Here is an 18820-nt window from a genome sequence, read left to right as displayed (position 1 = left end):
TTTTATTTGAAATTTATCATGAAAGTCATCTTCTAGAGACTTTTAAAAATCTTTAAGACGAATGTTTTATAGCGGAATTTGTTGCCTATATCTCTTCTAATAAAAAAGATATACTCGAATATAGTAAAAAATATGGATAAATTCTCATAGATTTTATATGAGTTTAAAAAATAACATACGTCGAATTTTTTCATATTATTGAGAATAACATACGCCCTTTCAAATGCCGTAAAAAACAATTTGTTTTGTTTGCCCCAACCAGAGATATTAACATTTGAAAAGTGCATATTTTTAGTATAAAAACGTCAATCACTCTTGATCCGCTAAAGATATTGACAAACATTGAGCAACAAAAATTTGCGCCTTCTTCGTTCACATACAATAACAAAACTGTGATGATAATTTAGTGCCTCAAATCGCAATAGTGCCCGAGATTAACTCCCTAGAAAACTCGAAGTGGCAGTGACACGAGTTTTTGAATTGCGGAACTCTTCGGTAAAATTTAAAAAAATCTGTGAAAAATTCAAAGTTGAGAAAATGTGTTACGAAAATTTACAGACTAACTTCTGTTAACCCCGTGTAATGATGAAAAATAAAAAAAAAATCGATTCTATCCGATCTTTACGAATAACAGTCCATTTGAATTTTAGCCGAGTCAGTAATCCAAAAATCCAGTAAAAAATACTAACTCCTATAAAAAAATCTAAGTGTGTATACAGAAGCAGCGAAGCTCAACACTCCTCCACCGAAACAGCACCGCAGCTGAGCTGCAAGTGCTATGAAATAAAAAGGACATCGACTTATTACCACTACCTACTTTTCTCCCTTCCGCTCTCAAAATTCACCGATTCGGTGTATCTCGTTGTGTTTTCTGCTGAGACTGAGCAATATTCGATACCGCGAAACATCTCCGCAGTTATGTTTTCTTTCGGCACAGGAGATGTGCGGTAATCAAAAGTTAAGAATGTAGCTAAACATTACAATAACATTCTACCAAATTTTCATGTACGTAGTCCACTGCAACAGCCGAACGTACGAACGAATAGGGTGACTATAGCGCATTTTATGAAAACGTCACAAGTTTTTATGGCTGTTTTAAATCAATAATTACGAAGAAACCATAAAGCCTACAAGGTTACTACCAAAGACACAAATCTAGGGAACTGCATGGAGAATGTGTTGTAGAACAACTAAATAAACAGAAATGAAAATTTTCAACTTAAAAACACTAAAATGTATGAAATTTCACCAGTTTTTTCGGTACTTTCAACATACTTTTCAATTTTAATGTATGATAATTAACTATAATCGAATTCTTTTTCAAAGAGCATTGATAGCTAAGACTTTAATCTTTTATTAAGTATGTTGAAATCAGAAAACCACATTAATATTAAAAAATATAGCCTACCAAAGTTGGCAATACAAAAAAACATAAAGTGTTGAATAACTCACTTAGCAGTCATTTCCGACCCTATGTTTCATGGGGATTTTTTCATAACTTTAGGAGCCCTATCTACCCTGAAAATATGTAAAACCCGGAACCAAACACCCTGTATTTTATAGTTATTCATTACAAAGTTAGTTTTACTTATAGCTTATATTGAAACAAGCGATGAACAATTACAAAGTTTTAATCGATTAATTGAAATACTTCATTTTCTTCCGGATGATTTTGTGGGATTTCCTCTTGAAGCTTAATTTTATTTTTTGAAACACTGATCCTGATTCCTGAAAATTATCGTACAGATCCATCAGTTGTTATGCTATATGTGCCGCATCTTCCGGATAGCCATCTTGTGACCTTCAGGATTCATATTTAGGTCATAAATTAAAAAAGATTCTATTTAACAGCAACAAAATCTGCTAAAAATCTATGAAGACATCGTTATAAAACTTCTGGCCTATAGGATCAGTATTATAAAATGATCACTTTAATGGTTCATCTGGACAATCAGAAAAACCGTTTCATGACTCGCCGTGTACATGTTAGAGACAAAAACTGCAAGGGGCATCCCTATGGGGTTGTACGCAATGGTGACGTAGGACTACGTGGTCTTATATAATAAATCTTATGTGTTAACTGTGCAGCAGGAGCTTGTGTTTTGTGTAGGAATAGGGATTTGAGCGGGGCTCTCTCTGTTTATACTCTTTAGTATGACACGCTTGACATAGATGGCCTACAGCGACTCACGAAGAGCTACTGATTCCGATCAATAGCGGTGCGGCTTCTTCCTCCTTCTATGGATGCTTATGTGGGCTCCAGCTCACTGCTTGCAGGCAGCCTTTCGTTGTGTACTGGAGAACAATGTTCAACGCCACGTGCCGAAAGCACTGCTGCTGCCAGTGATGCCACAAATACAGATATGTAATCATATAGATTTTTTTTTCAATATTTTGATACAGATATCTGTACAAACAGATTACTGTTTTTTTGGAAAATATACAGATTTTTGAGATTTTTCAAATAAAGGGAATATATTTTGTATTGTTTTTTTATTTTTATTTATTATTTCCTATCACTAATCGTTTCTTCTTTTTGAGCTGCTTGAATTCAATCTGGTCATCAAACCCAAATCGTATTTTTCACTAAATAAATTATTATTGCTTAGCCTCGAATGGACTTGGAATCTTTTGAACTTCTGATGTTCAAATGTTCTGATTTCTCGTTGAAAGGGATATTAGTTTCCTTTTCAATTTGTTTAATTAACCATGTCTCATGGTGACAGATACGAAGGTCAATTAAATATATTTTTATCAAATCGGTAAACAAACCATTAAAGAAAACCCACAAAATGGATGATTACAATTTGTGAGTCGAAGAGTCAACTGGATATTTTTATATTTGAAAAGCGTAGTTACAGAAATAAAGTTGCATGCAGTTCGACTAAACTTCCTGTAATAGTTCTGTGTTATGTCCAAAGTCCAACTACGAGGTGTTCGTAATATCAGACATTAAAAAATCAAATTCTAGATAGATACTTCATTAACGAAATTTTCAGTTTCAAACAGATTTGTCTCTCACAACTGGAGACAAATCTTACTGGCTGCTGTTAATGCTGACGACCGAACACCACCACACACGGTGATTGGAACTGAATTGAATAAACACCGTTTGATGAGACCAGATGAAATTCAACTTTGAAATCTGTGCTAAGGAAATCACTTTTCGCAGGCAATCGGTGATCATTTTAATTATCATAGCAACAGTTGTACATTCGTGCAATTTTCAAGAGTGACACTTTGAAAAATGATAAAGTTTTAACTTTATCAGATGCATATTATGATTTCTGATCGATTGGTGATAAAATTATTGTAATTGGTCCAGGGGCAGCTGAGTTATTAACGTTCAAAATCTTTCGTAATTTTGTTGCATGTTCCATTTTCGGTTTTCACAAAGTGTACCCCTATATAGAAATCACAGACGTAGTCCTACGTCAAAAAATGCACGGTTTCCAAATGTAATTCCCTTATCACAGTAAAAAAAAATCCTGTTATATTGCATTTTATTTTTTTGCTTTATTATAGAGAAATTCAGCCTTCAGCTGGTTCGTCTCTTTTTAATTATATTGCATTAATATATTGCAGTGCAGGAGATTTCGAAAAAAAAACAGCTGTGCTCTAACAGACCAGTTTCCTGAAATGACCTCTTATACAGTGATTCTGGATCTTCCGGAGACTCAGCCCGTGACCCCCAAGGATTATCTTCCGGTCTTTGGTTCTAATTAATGTCGCGAAGAGTAACGAAAGGTATTTTTGAAAAATTACGCTATGTTTTAGGATCAGTTTAATGGTTTAATAATTTTTACGAATGTTCCGGGTGAACCAGTTTGTGGCTTACTGGAATGTTCAATAGACAAAATTAATACATCTTCTTATTCTAGGATTTTTATGCTTTCTTTGTGAGCATTTTCCCGGTTCTTGACTTAATATTACAGATTCAGTTTCACAATTATAAATTAAGAGATGTATACGCCAATCAATCCATGAAAGTATATATATATTGTGTGCAGGGTCCAACAAAGTCACTTTTAATCGAAAATCGTTAAGCGATGACGAAGCTGTCAACCATCACTTTCAATTGAAAGTCATTCTGTCATCTGTGCACGTGGATGTCAAATTTATCTGTGTCGGGTGTGAAAAAGTGAGAAATACTGTTAAATTCCCCTTCACTATATAGGTATTTTTTGGAATCGGGATGGCATCTAGAGAATGAAAACCGATATTCGACGCAATTTTGAAATCCAATATGGCAGCTTTCGGTATCAGAAAAAGTGGGAAATTCTATCAAATACCCATAAATATGTTTTTTTTTTTAAGAATCAGGGTAACGTCTAGAACCTAGAAGCCGGAAATCGATGTCCGACGCCATTTTGAAATCCAAGACGGCGGCTCTCGATTTGAGTAAAAGTGTCAAATGCCCTAAAATATGGGTTTTTTTTTGGAATCTGGCTTCTGATTCTAGAAAATGTGGGATATATTGTCAAATAGGGGAAATGGCTCTTATGTTGGCCTATGGATCTAAGATGGGTCGCTATTGAAAACTTAGTCAATTGCTGAATTTATGTATGGGCCCAAATTAGGGGAATTTAGGCTGACATTACATCCATTTCCTCTATTGATCAGAATGGGTATTTTTGGAATCGGTATGACGCCTAGAGAATGAAAATCGTTATCAGTTTTAAAACCATGCTGGCTTCCGGATTTAAAAAAAGTTGGAAATTCTTTCAAATACCCCTGGGCACGGAAATAAACTCACGGGAGTTACGAGTCGGACTATGCAAGAAAATCTTGAACTTCCTTAAGCGAAAAAATCCGGTAATCCTGTTCACCGACGAGAGCATGTTTACCGTCGATCCCGTATCAAATTCCAGAACCGACCGGTATATTAGTTCTCTTCCGATAAAAGACGTGGCCGACGAGCACAAGAACGTGTATCTGACCAAGCATCCTGCTAGCGTTATGGTGTTTGGATTAGTGGCTTCCGATAGCAAAAAAATGGACCCGGTGATCATTCCAGAAGGCGACAAGGTCAACACGGAGGCCTACATCGGGATTTTAAGTAAGTATGTTCTTCCGTGGATCAAAGAACAGTACGGTCCGAAGCCAAATGTTGTGTTTCAACAAGATGGGGCTCCGTGCCACACCTCGAACCGCACTCAGAAGTGGTTGCAGGAACATCTTCCGTTCTGGGCGAAGGATATGTGGCCGCCATCCAGCCCCGATCTTAATCCGGTGGATTACTCAATATGGCGCGTCATGAATGCCAAGACCTGTTCTGGACGCCACCCGAGCACTGCAAGCCTTAGACAAACAAACATTGACCCGTACCTGGAGAGAAATGGATCCAGACTACATTATTAGAACCTGCCGTGCATTCTGGAAGCGTGTGGAGGCCGTAATTGCAGCAAGTGGAAACTCGATCGATGATTAACATAGTTTAAGACTCTGAGATACATCCCCTCTTTGAATAATAAAAAAAACTCGAAAACGAAATTTTTGAGATTGTTTACCCTTCTTACAAAGAAGGGTATAGATATCACTTGAAAAACCGACTATCGATCCGAGGGCCGAGTGTCATATACCATTCGACTCAGCTCGACGAGATCGGAACATGTCTGTGTGTGTGTGTGTGTGTGTGTGTGTGTGTGTGTGTGTGTGTGTGTGTGTGTGTGTGTGTGTGTGTGTGTGTGTGTGTGTGTGTGTGTGTGTGTGTGTGTGTGTGTGTGTGTGTGTACGTGTGTATGTGTGTATGTGTGTGTGTATGTAACGAAATGAATGCGCTCACGTTTCTCAGCAACCGCTCAACCGATTTGGACAAACTCGGCGCCAAATGATAGGGGTCCCATTGAACGCTATTGAACGGTTTTGGAATCTGTGAACCGGTTCTGGAGATATGGCCGGAATAAGATCTGGTGAATATGGGCCTTCACGCTGGATTTAACGGAAAACGTATCAAAACCATCATGCGACGCATCAAATTACTACAGAATTCAAAAATAAGATCAATGCAGGTCGTGTTAAGTGTTCCAGACCACATTGGACACACTTGGACATGTTCCGGGTACCCCGGGGAAGTTGCTTGAATATGAATTGAATTAAAACCCATTAAATCACATTAAAATACGATGATAAGGTGATTGGTAGCCTCACCAAATAGACTACACCCGAATATATTCCGGGTACCCCCAGGCAGTGGCGTAGCGTCACTGGATGACACGGGGGTGGGGGGCTTGGTCACTGTTAATGACAATAAAATAAATAAACTTGAATAAGTAAGAAGGGTCTGATCACACCATAGGTGGATAAATTCGGGTTTTTATTTTTGACATTGCTCAATGGTACAAACATTATCACCGGTAGATGCCGAAAATCGTGTTCAGACGCCATCTTGAAATCCAATATGGTGACTTCTGGTTTCAGAACAAATGATAAATACTGTCAAATACCCATCAATTTGGCTACTTTCTAAATCCCAGTAACGTTTAGAAGCCTGAACCAGATGTTTGACGCCATTCTAAAATCTATTTGGTTCAGAAAAAGAATGAAATACTGTCAAATACCGATCAATGTGGATATTGTTGGAATCGGGGTGACATCTGGAGCCCAGAAATCGTTGACCGATGCCATCTTGAAATTAAAACCGGTAACCGCCATCTTGCCCGGCACAAACACTTGTAATGCTTACTTAGGGTTGGTATAAGAAACGTCAAATGTTTTCGAATCCATTCCCGGGTAATTTTTATCCCTTTTTTATTGCAAAAGACTGAGCTGTATGAGTAATCAAATGCCACCCGTCATTCACAGACCATAAACAAAAGGAATTTAATATGATAATTCATGATTTATTTATTATAACCAAGTACCTTTTGTATCCATTTTCAATATTTGTGTTTCATATACTGTAAATTACTGGTAGTGAGACTCGAACCGGGACCTTCTGGAACAACAATCATGTGCCTGTATCCCCTAGGCTATAGATGATGATGATAATTGTTTTGAAAATTGGCTTATTTAGGCACACAATTGGTGGAAGTTATTTACTTCCCTGCAGAAAACACTTTGTTTTATTTTAAACTTCGTACATTAAGTAGCTCGAGAGTTACGAGCCTGAGAAAATACGAAGTGGTATAAGAAATCGCGTGTGAAGAGACATCCGACAGCCTTTTACTCAATCATCTTTGTCAAACTCTAATGTTGGTACATTCAAAGTGTTTTTTTTTTTTTATGTTACTTCATACGCGAAGTTAACGATTTTCAGAGTTGGTTGGAAATGCTAACATGATAGCTTCATGTTAGCATTTCCAACCAACTCTAATGTTGGTGTTTGTGAAATTGTTTGGGACATTCAACTCACTACAACACACAAATACTGACCACGTGGTTTTCCTGTCAAAATATTAACAAGCATTGCTAATGCTCATATAATGCTGATTAAACGCAGTGCTGAATAAAGACTAATAGCATTAGCATAGTTAATTAAAGGCTTCTTAGCATTATCAATGCTGTATATGGGCTTATAAGCACTCGTAATTCTGAAGTAAAGCAGATTTAAGGCTTTGTACTAATGCTTAAGTTACCCAAAATTGCAAAAAAAACTCGATATTTGGAATTTACTTCGTAACACAGAAAACCCGTTATTTGAGATTTACTTCGTAAAAAGAGGGACGTAAATTGAATATTGCGTGAAAAAGACTTCGTAAACGGAGGTTTCAGTGTATCTTGGTAACTCACCGCACTCAGTGCTCTCTGAGTATTAGTGTTACGTGTCAGATAGCATCGCTAGCTTATGATGATGCAAATAAATCTCATAGCAGGTGTGAGTGTGTATAGACTTCTCTGACGTTTGTGAATTGCACAAGTCTTAGTGAAAAACTTTGGGTAAACTCAAAGGTTTTCTTGCACTAACACTTATAATTTACCCCAAATTCTGCACTGATACTTGTGCATTTCATAAACGTACGAGAAGTCTATTCACTAATCGCAGGAAGCGATTTTTTGACATCACTGCTTTTCGTGCATCTTGAAAAATTTCCTAATAGGGTAGAGCGCTACTTCGTCGTAATCGCCCATTTCCATTCTATTGTGCAGAAAACGTCAATAATTTCAATGATTTCACAGTACACAAATCAATAATAAGTTATTTTTCTATGCGTTAGCGCATAAGGGACTGTTCATAAACTATGCTGACAGTTGAGGGGAAGGGGTTTGACAATTATCCACGACCCATACAAATTTTAAAACTTGTGTATAGACAATTGTTTACGCTGGGGAAGAAGGGGTTAAGAATCCCAAAAAAACTGGCTTCATAGTTAATGAACAGCCCCTAAGTTACAAAACAAAGTCTATACGAGCGCGTTGTATGCATGTTTACACTCATTGTTCTAAAAATAAAAGAAACGCTCCAAGCAAATTAATTTTTTCGGCCTTCTTTCGTAGAACGAAGAAATGCCTAGAAAAACCAATGGCGTTTCAATGCGTTAGGACGGAATTGAAACACGTAGGGGAAACGCTCCTATAGTTGCGGTACGTTAGAAGCGTTCGGTTCCTATAGTTGTGCATGTAGACTCAATATACAACTATAGGAACCTAACGCTTCTAACGTACCGCAACTATAGGAACGTTTCCCCTAGAACGAATTTGGAATCTAGAATCTATGTTAGATTTCTAACAATATCTCAATAATGTGTTACTCTTTATCAAATCCAACGATAAGTCTAGAAAAGTAAATAAATTTGGAAGTCATCTATGGCAGACTAACTCCAGTTTTGAGTTCATTTTCAATCAAAAAAGAGAGGTAAAGTGCGGGTTGTACTTAGTAGGGGAAATTAGATTGAAAACCCTGCTAATTTTTTACAAATGTCGAACCATGTTTCAAGTTCAAAAAGCTGAATAAAAAACTACAAGGGACAGCCCTATGGGGTTTTACGCAATGGTGACGTAGGACTTCGTGGTTTTATATAATAAATCTTATTTGTTAACTGCAGCAGGAGCAGCGACTCACGAAGAGCTACTGATTCCGATCAATAGCGGTGCGGCTTCTTCCTCCTTCTATGGATGCTCACTAGAGTGATGCAAAATTTGAAATTTTCGCTCCACAATACTTAAACGATTCCAAATCGGATCCTGACTAACCTCTAAAAATTTGAACCCATTTGGTGAGAAACTGAGATGACACAAACCATTTAAAGTTTGTATGGGAATTACTATGGTAAAACCAAGATTTTTGTTCCTGCCTATCTAATAATTCACCATATCGGTCTGCTTCGAAAGTTTTCAACTGTACTTGTAGGAAATTTTCCCAGCTACAACTCAATATCACTTTTTAATAGAATGCAAGAATCGAAAGTTATCAATGGTTCAATGCACTGATGTCCTATGATCATGCTCAATCAACTGCTCAGCAGGCAACATTGGTGTTTCTGGGGCGTTGAATAGAACACAAAAATCATGGCAACTATTTCACACTGCAAAATACAGTGTTGCCTACAGAGCAGCTGCTTGATCGTGTCATAAGTTTACCATCTCTTAAATAATTAATAACTTTTTCCTGTATCGTTTTACATAGGAACAGTCTTCAGCAAAATTGTAGCTGAGAAAATTTTCTATAAGAATGGCTATCGAACTGTTTCGCAGCTCAATGTGGAAAAGCCTAGAAGACAATGAACAAAAAGTTGATATTTCCGATAGTAATTTACATGTAAACTTCAAATGGCTTGTGCGAAGTCTGTTTCTAACCAAATGAGTTGTAACTTTGAGAGGCTAATCTGGACCCGATTTGAAACCATTTAAGCACTGTGGAGTGAAAAAGTCAAATTTTGCATCAGTCTAATGCTCACGTGGGCTGCAGCTCGCTGCTTGCAGGCAGTCTTTCGTTGTGTACTGGAGAACAATGTTCAAAGCACTGCTGCTGCTGATGATGCCGATGACCGGACACCACCACACACGGTAACTGAAACTGAATCCGATCAGCGGTTGAGGCACTCCTTGATGCCTAGCTACTTACGGAGAGCCTTTCGTTGTGTACTGGAGAGCACCGGATAAAATTCAACTTTGAAATCTGTGTTTGGGAAATCGCTTTTCGCAGGTAATCTGTATACTATTAATTATCATAGCAACTGTTGGTCATTCGTGCAATTTTGAACAGTGAAATTTTGAAAAATAATAAAGTCTTTAATTTGACAGATGCGTAGAAATATATCTGATCGATTGCTGATCAATTTATTGAAATTGGTCAAAAGGCAGCTGAGTTATTAACGTTCAAAATCTTTCATAATGTTGTTACATGTTCCATTTTAGGTTTTCACAAAGTGTACCCCATATAGAAATCAAAGACGTAGTCCTACGTCAAAAAGAATAAAGGGTTGTGTCCAAGCCACGACCGCAGTATGACGTAGATCTACAATTGATATTTGTCATACATTTTTGACTATTATACATTTTCTTAAATTTTAAAAGTATTTCAATGTTTAGGTTATGGTTCAATGTTAGTTCAAGTATTTTCCTGAAATGTAATAAATTATGATAATTCAAATGTGGGGTCCTGAACAATCCGTTGAATATTTTGGAGTAGCACTCCCAGAATGACGTCTTGCATGTTGTGGGATGCAACAATTTCCAAAAATCCGTTATTTTTTTTTTGCAGTAGCTCCATCATTGGTTTTGAATTAGGTCTCTGAAGCAGAGAAGAAAGTGCAGATTGCATTTTATGATAACGCCACAGGCAGTTGTGTTTTCATTATAGCAAACACCACATGTGCTAAAATATTGTCAATACTCAAAAGTATTGATAATCATATTGATGGAAATATTGACGGCGAAAAAATTGATGAACATATTGATGCAAAATTAAAATAGTTTGATTTCATGTTTCAATATTTCCCCACGGTTTAAGCAAAGAACTATTTTCCAACTTCTTATTAACAATGAGCAGAGGCACGACAGCAGCGCTCTTTTATATATTTTTAGGTTCAAGTAGAACGATGTGCATCCAAGTGGTACTCGATTATGGCGACTGGGTTGGGGGAAAACGTTTATTTTATAAAAACAGTGATAAAATTGTCATTTGCACATTTTTCAAAAGTTTATTTATGGAATACTGAAAAAGTATTTATTTCAGCAGATGCATAGAGTTATTTCCTATCGATGGGCGTATTTGAATTTTAATTTCATCTGTAAATAACAAAGTTATAAGCGTTCAAAATCTAACACTACTTCACCCCAGTATAGTCCACAAAGACGTAGTTCTACGTCAAAAATATATACGTATATATATAAACGAACTGTTGTACATAGACAATGTTTAGCTATTTGGCTTCAAAAATCATTTTGAAGCTTGGCCTCGATACGATACACAAATTAATTTAAAAAAATACCCAGGCAAGATAGTAAATCTGAGTAGCTGACGCAGTAATTGTGCGTTTTTCAGTAAATAATTTCATAAAAGATGCAATTTTGCAGCTGCCGTATTTAATATAACTGACTGGACTCTTTATCTTTTGTCCCCTCCCCCCTTCCTACAGAGCACACTCAACGATACCTTCGTGTTCAACTTTGACCCACGTGTCGTTGCCGGCTACAAAGCGATGCACATGCCCCCGCAACAGGGCGAGCTCCGTACCCCGACACCGTCCTGGCAGGGTTTGGGCCTCAGCCAGACCTCTCCGGTCCCGCTGGAGGCATGCGACCTGAGCTGGGTCAACAGCAGCGGCGGCAGCAGCAGTAGCGGAAACGAGTCACGTCTCAACATGACTACCACGATGATCGAGGTCACTCCGATGCGTCAACGTGAGCAGCTATCGCAGTACAATGACGTTACATCCATCCTGACCAACCTGGGCCTGGAGCATTACATCAGTGAGTCGTCAAGAGGTCCGGGTACCGGTGCCGATCTAAACATTCGTTGTATTTATTTTCTAGAAAACTTCATCAAAGGTGAAATTGACATGAGCGTGTTTCAGACGCTCACCGACCAGGACTTGCTGAATTTGGACATCAAGCCACTGGGCGCTCGACGTCGGATACTGATGGCCATCCATGACATGTACACCCGCCACCATGGGAACCCATTCGCCAACATGTCCCCGTCTTCGTCGTCGATGTCCCGCTTCTCCGGTTCGGCCGCACCAGGAGCTGAACGCCGGACTTCCAGCGGCCAATGAGCAGCGGTGATCGAGTAGTTGCCGATGATGTTGTGATGTATGATGCAGTGATTGCATCTTGACAGGCGGAAAGAAAGTCATTCTTTTATCTCTCGTTGCAGATGCTGAACACTTGACACTGAAAGGAAATACAAAGAAAAGATGTCCGAAAACAACCCACGGCACTTTGGAGAAACGACGACACGCGTTGATTTGTCGGAGGAAAAATTAATTAAACTTGTTTTTAATTAATCGTTTCCTTGCAACAGTCCCCCGCGCGTGTCTGACTAGATGGAAAATCCCGTTCAAGGCACTAATTGAATATCGATTTCTCCAAAGATGCAGCATCACCGATCGCCGCTGGGAACGTGCTCGTGTTTGTATGCGCATTAATGCAGCAAATTTCGTCGCCTGGAGCCGGAAGATGTGATTGTACAAAGTGTTTAATCTGTGTTAAATCCTTTTCGGATTGCATCTCCTACGGCAATGCTTGTGCATTGATCCTGAAAAGATTGCAACCGTACCATTCGGCTGTCTGCAAGGAAGCATTCGAAATGAACAACGGTAAAATATTTTTTAATTAAATGCACCATCTCTCTGGCTGCCGGTGGTACGAGCTTCAAACTGCAGAAAACATTTCCTCATCCGGCCGACGTATTTCCTGGTAGCAACAGCATCAACGTCATCCTCACCAGCAGGAGAAGCAACAACAAAGTCACATCCAACGTTCGTCGTCACCATCTGCATTATATTTATTCATTTTCATCGCCTCATCCCACCACATTCAATTAACACTCATCACACACACACACACACACACACACTGCACGATTTTGACCAGTTTTTGCCTCATTTTCTCACACTAAAATTGCATGCATCTCATCAGACACATAGTTTTTAAACGTTCCGGGAAAAATCCGCCTGTTTTCATTATCGCAGCTTAACCACTCTCTCACTCGCTCGGTGTAGTCTTGTCCATCCTCAAATTAGTTTGCTATACGGGATTTCACTTCATGGCTGCATGGATAAGACGACCATCGTGACTGAGGTAATTTAAATAAAAATTCAATTTCATCTCCCTTTCACCATCAGTGGTGGAGTGGCGATGAGAGCCGAGGGGATTTTTCTTTTAAGTGAAACGAAACATTGATTGTACTGTAAAGTCGAAATTTTAAATAGTCAATTAGTTGCCGGTCAAGGTTTCGTTTCGCTGGAAATTTAGGGTTTCAAATAATTAGTTTAAGTACACAACAATCGATACCCCTTTGTGAACACTGTTAGGCTACACCTGAAATAGTACTGTAAGAGTAGATCTCTACGAATAATGCAAAGGCCAGCACACATTACAGAAGCGGTTCGGTTTGCACTCGTCTCAGTTTGCCGATTGTTTGTAAGCACTGAAGAAGTTTTCTTTTTAATATAAATTGCATGTTCATTCATCATTCAGCATTTAATCCTGTGGTTGTTTAAATTTTGGCATTTCTTGTTAGAAAAACGATAATTATTTGATTGCTTTTGACTCACTGGTTGTTTTTGTATGGTAACTGACTGTAGTTGGGAGTAACTCATAATTATCATCGCGTTGGTTAATCAATAAAGTAAATTCAAAGCAGAACAGGTATGTTAACTTTATTTTGAAATCATATCCGAAGATATAGGATAACGATACCATAAATCACCCCTGCCCAAGTTCCGAGTTACCTTAGCATTCTGAATTTCTTTAGAAGGTATTCTGAATTGCCTTAGAATTTCAAAATTTTAAGGTAATTCAGAAAAGAGTTGATAGTTAAGTATTTCATGTAGAATAAATGGCTCTACTGTGTGGCCTATGGATCTAAGATTGGGCATTTAGGCCGACATTGCATCGATTTCCCCAATATTTATTTATTTATTTATTTATGCATTTTATTTATTTTTTATTTATTGTCGTCAATCAGATTTAGACCATTTAGTTACAATAATCATTGTTCTTTGACATAAAATCAATTTAGCAGTGTTTACCTTATTAATTTTATTTTTTAACGTGTCAAAATGACGAGTTAAGTGCAACACTTCGCATCAATTTGTTTTTTGTCATTCAAAAGCAACTCCCTGGAAATTTGACAACTTCAGTATATTTCCAGTGTACCCCGACAATTTGGTGCTGGTGGTTCTGTCAAACTCACAAATTTCAGAAGTGTTATCTGAATAGGGCGAATTCGGAAATGATGTACAGTAAATAAAAATAAAATTTAAAATTCATCTTATTTTCGCGCGTCCACCGGTTTGGACACGTGACGTCCGATGTAAAAATTAACATTAGCAACATACGAACTACAGTGATGCCCGCGAGAAATGTCGTTATGATTCTCAGTAGTACATAATCAATACAATACGTAATCAGTATATGAAACATTTTTTGTTTAATTTGGTGTAGCGTTTGTATTTGAGCAGTTCATAACGAAAAGCTTACACATAAGATTTGATTTTTTTTTAAATTTCTTGCGACAACGGATCTTTGCAAAAATATATACAAAAATCGTCAGAACTCAATTTTAGCTGATATTCTTGAAAATTCTGGTTAACATCCTCTTCACTTATATGATCAGTGCATTTTTTAGGGTTTTTCATGGTATTTGTGTTGTCATTGTCACTATGCCCATAACTGTGTAACTAAATAATAGAACATACCAGCTTATGGATTCATCTGTTTCTTGAGGCTTCAAGATTAGTGAGGAATAAGGTTGATGATACGGATGGTTGGAACAAAAGGCAATGATTTAAATTTATTTGTTTTAGAAGCTCATTGTAAATAATTTTTTGTGAGACCCTTATTTGATTTAGTTTATATCATTTTATTTATTTCTTCAATTTTAAATGGATGTACAAATTGCTCGTCTTCATCCAGCAAATCTGCTACTCACCGCGAAACAGAATCAATTTTGTAAGTTTTTTACGGATAGAATTCTTAGTGCCTCCCATGTTTTTGGCATATTCCTCTAGCCGTAGTTTTAAATAAAAATCAATGCAAAATTTTATCAAGATATTGCGATGATTGTTTACTGCATCTTGCTCCAAAATATGTCCTGATAGTTGCAAAAAAACATGTTGATGAATGTTACAGATGCTCATTAGGATTCTGTTTTCAAGCCGTTCGTAATATTTCCCTACGTTGAAACTTTTGTGGTGATCAATGAGTAGTTTTAGTTCAGTTTCAGAAATCTTGCATATCAGAAGAACATCTTTGTTTACTTCAATTTCCGAGTTTCCTATTAGTTCATGCAAACACTGCTCACATTTCAGTTTTACAATTAGCTGCTTTTGGACGTGTGTTGCCGAATATGTCAACGAATGTGTTAAGAAATCGTCGTCTACTGAAGCGAAAGCAAGCATTTCATCAATCGGAGCAGGAATATTGTCGTCATCATTTCGGTCATCATTAGGTTCACTGGTCATTGAATTCATCATTGATTCAAGGTAGAACAATGATTTTTCCTCAGCATGCAGCATTTTCACCTCATCGAAATTTCGGCAATTAGCAAACGCCGCGGAATTAACATCATTATGAACGATCATTCTTTTATATGCAGCCTTAAACTGCCCCATGGTTGGATTATTGTTGTTGCCACCTTTCGCTCGGATGGCCGCAAAGAAAGTTTCCAAGTAATCTTGGCTGCACCTATAGCATGGTATTTCATCCAGCTCCTTTAGTTGCTCCACATGTCGGTCATACATATCCATGAAGCTTTGTATCGCGACAAGGAATCCTATGAATCCCGTTTTGTTGATCTTATCAATAATATTGGTCCAAATTTTCCTCCCTTTCTTTTCCTGTTGCACTTGAAGTTTGGATGATTATATATCTGCAATTTTGAAGCATTCTCGATATTGATTGATGTTTTCTGGATTCATTGGCCACTTGAAATCATTAGCGTGTTGATGTTTACTGTTGAAGATGTCAAATAAATCGTTAATTAATTCAACGCATTTAATGGTTTCATCGCAGTCCTGAAATTCTTTCTTGTTTGATTTCAATTTCCGTAATGCATCTGCCACACTTCGACTTAGAGTTTGAGCCGCTAAGTCTACTCGCATCTTCTCATTGTGGAAGTTGATGTGTTTATCCGTAAGCTTACCAATCTTCAATCCACTCAGATTCTGTAATTCGTTCAGTGCTGATATTAGTATTAGTATTTAAGCCATCAAATGTGAAGGCAATAACGGTAATACCAATTTCATGAAGACTTGTCAAATTTTTTTCAATTAGACTACTTTTCTGTTCAGTATTCAACGAGTCCGTGAAAAAGTAGGCCACAGGAATTTTAAACTTTTGCTTAATACCAGTAACCATGAATACGATTGCATCCTTTGTCATTGGTAACTCGTCTGTCCCTTCTGGTAGATACCGCGCAAACTGGACAGTTCCTTCAAACTTCTTCGTCCGGTGATTCCACTCAATTTGCCGTCTTATGGAAACCTCTTCCATAATAAGGCAGGCCAATGTACGTTCACCTGTTTCTTTTTGTTCGTGACCTAATATCTGCAAAGCAGCCATTGATTCTGACGTGATGCCTGGCTCACCATCAATAGAATGATACCATCTTGTAATGGTCCTTGGATGAGGCAAACGATTTTCAAAGGATTGCCTGACGAACTGATACGCTCGTGGGGAATAATAATGCAATGTTACAGCGAAGCATCTTAATTCTTCACTATACTCTCGACCTTGCCCTTGAGTGAACTTCAGCTCCTCCAACAACGAATGATTTTCAGAATGCACCTGCACAAAGGTTTAATCGTTATAAACAGTCAAAATTATTGTTAATTAATTAAAGTACTTTCAAATGATCCGCTGTACATTTTGAAACCATATTTCTGTTTTGAGCCTCTAGAAGCGCTTGTTCTAAGGTACTAACTTGTTTATGTAGACGTCTGCATCTCTGCTTGTAGGTGTTCTTCGAATTCTTTAGTTTCTCGTTAGCTTTAAGGAGACGGGGATAAGCTTGACACGCTTCTTGAGGTGTAATATCCAGTTTCTTGTGTCCAGCTTTATTTAGCTTTTTCCTAAATTAAGTTCATTAAGACGATTAACACAAACTTTGCATGAAATTTCAACAAAAAAAAAATTGTATTCTCACCTCATCACACTTGAATCAAGTGAATCAACCGAAGATTCGTCATCCAAGCAAATAAATTCAAAATTTTGACTGTAACAAAAATTTAAATTAAATTTTCATTTAAATTTAATAGGTAATAACATACGTTTCTTCCGTTGTTGTTTTGTCGAAGATAACTGGTACAGTATTTTTAAGTAAAATTTGTTTGTTCCCGCTGATTTTGTAATCGTTTTCCGCAAAATGATTACCACAAATCCGAGATTTTATTGAAGTTTTAGCATCTATTTGCTGTCCCGTAAGTATAAGAATTGATCGAATCCATTTTTTTCTTTCATGTGTACTTGTTGGAAATCTGGATAATTTTTAAACTTCATATTTGACGTAGACTTGATTTAAATTTGTTTAGTAATTTCTTACCTATGACTTCTCACATTCAACGAATCACTGAGGTTTCGTAAACATTGTTCGATCATACAACGCATTTTCAAATTAAAGTTTCACAGTTTCGAAGATGTTTAAAAACTTATATTCTTTGTCTTATATTTACACTGATATGGTTGTATACGAATTAATTTCTTTTTTTCTCAACACTTAATCTACTATTAAACCATTTGTGCACCAGAACTATTTTTAAATCATATTTACACTTGATATAATCTTAAACTACTTATAAAATTAGTATTTTGAAATAAAAACAAGGTCTCAAAATGAAATGCAAAATAAATTACGTTCTAGATAAACGAAACTGGACGAATCTATTCAACATGCCGCGTTTATTTCCAATTGAATGCACTCGAATTCTGTGATTGCACAATCGAACTTTGCATCCGGAAACAAGTAGAGACATGATTGGAATGAAGCTGAAACGAATCCTTTTTTCCGCTCAACTGAAGTAGCACACACACACGCAGACACTTCCAAGAGGCCCGACAGTCCACAGAAGGAAAAGAAGAGAAAAAAAACAACTGCACTGAAAAACAAGAGGCAGTTTACTTACCCCGTAAAAGAAACACAGGAGAGTAAACTCTTTTTAATCATACCGCTATGTATCCCAAGGCTGGTTATATTCAAGAGGATAATACAATACAAGACAGTAAAGTATTTTTATTGCTATTTGATTATATTAATAAAAAAAATAAACCATCAATCGGTTTCAATTCGTTTGAATTTATTTCATTTCACCACGAAAATCATTAATTCGCTCTTTTCATATAGCATTCTTGCTTGCTGTTTGACATACACACATCGTGAAACAAAAAGTTAGTTTCCCATAGAGAAATACCATTGCGGCGGTGAAGGATAACCCCTTTGTTTACGTCATGTGGCGACATCTACTATTTGCAAGTGGGTACGTGAAACTAAGGTTATCCTTCACCTTGCCAGGGACTTGTTTTAAAGCCAATAGTTTAGAAGTGAGTGTTGTAATTGACATCATTTGTTTTAAGGGTCCAAATTTAGCATAATTTGTACGATGGTGGTTGTAAAAAAAATATTCCGACAGCGCAGTTGTCGGCAAGGTACATACACTACCGACGATAAGTTTAAGGACACCCCAAAAAACCATGCAAATATGTTTTGCTCAATTTT

The 18820-nt window shown here is 37.2% G+C and overlaps 1 protein-coding gene across 2 annotated transcripts in view; it reads left to right on the top strand.

The window, feature by feature from the left end:
• The window catches only part of BicC (protein bicaudal C), a 46522-nt gene extending 32792 nt beyond the window's left edge, over window positions 1–13730 (top strand). For both annotated transcript variants that reach the window (XM_065219158.1, XM_065219159.1), the window contains exons 9-11: window positions 11520–11853; window positions 11917–12195; window positions 12260–13730. In XM_065219158.1, the coding sequence (XP_065075230.1) occupies window positions 11520–11853; window positions 11917–12158 (576 nt within the window). In that variant the 3' untranslated portion in view covers window positions 12159–12195; window positions 12260–13730. The remainder of the gene's footprint in view (window positions 1–11519; window positions 11854–11916; window positions 12196–12259) is intronic.
• Window positions 13731–18820: the final 5090 nt, after the last annotated feature.

This window comes from Ochlerotatus camptorhynchus, unplaced genomic scaffold, assembly GCF_037179485.1.
Source record: "Ochlerotatus camptorhynchus isolate MF236.1 unplaced genomic scaffold, CSIRO-AGI_Acam_v1.1 ptg000100l, whole genome shotgun sequence".
Classification (NCBI taxonomy): Eukaryota; Metazoa; Arthropoda; class Insecta; order Diptera; family Culicidae; genus Ochlerotatus; species Ochlerotatus camptorhynchus.
Note: the sequence above shows the minus strand (reverse complement) of the source record. Positions and strands in the feature narration are given on the sequence as shown.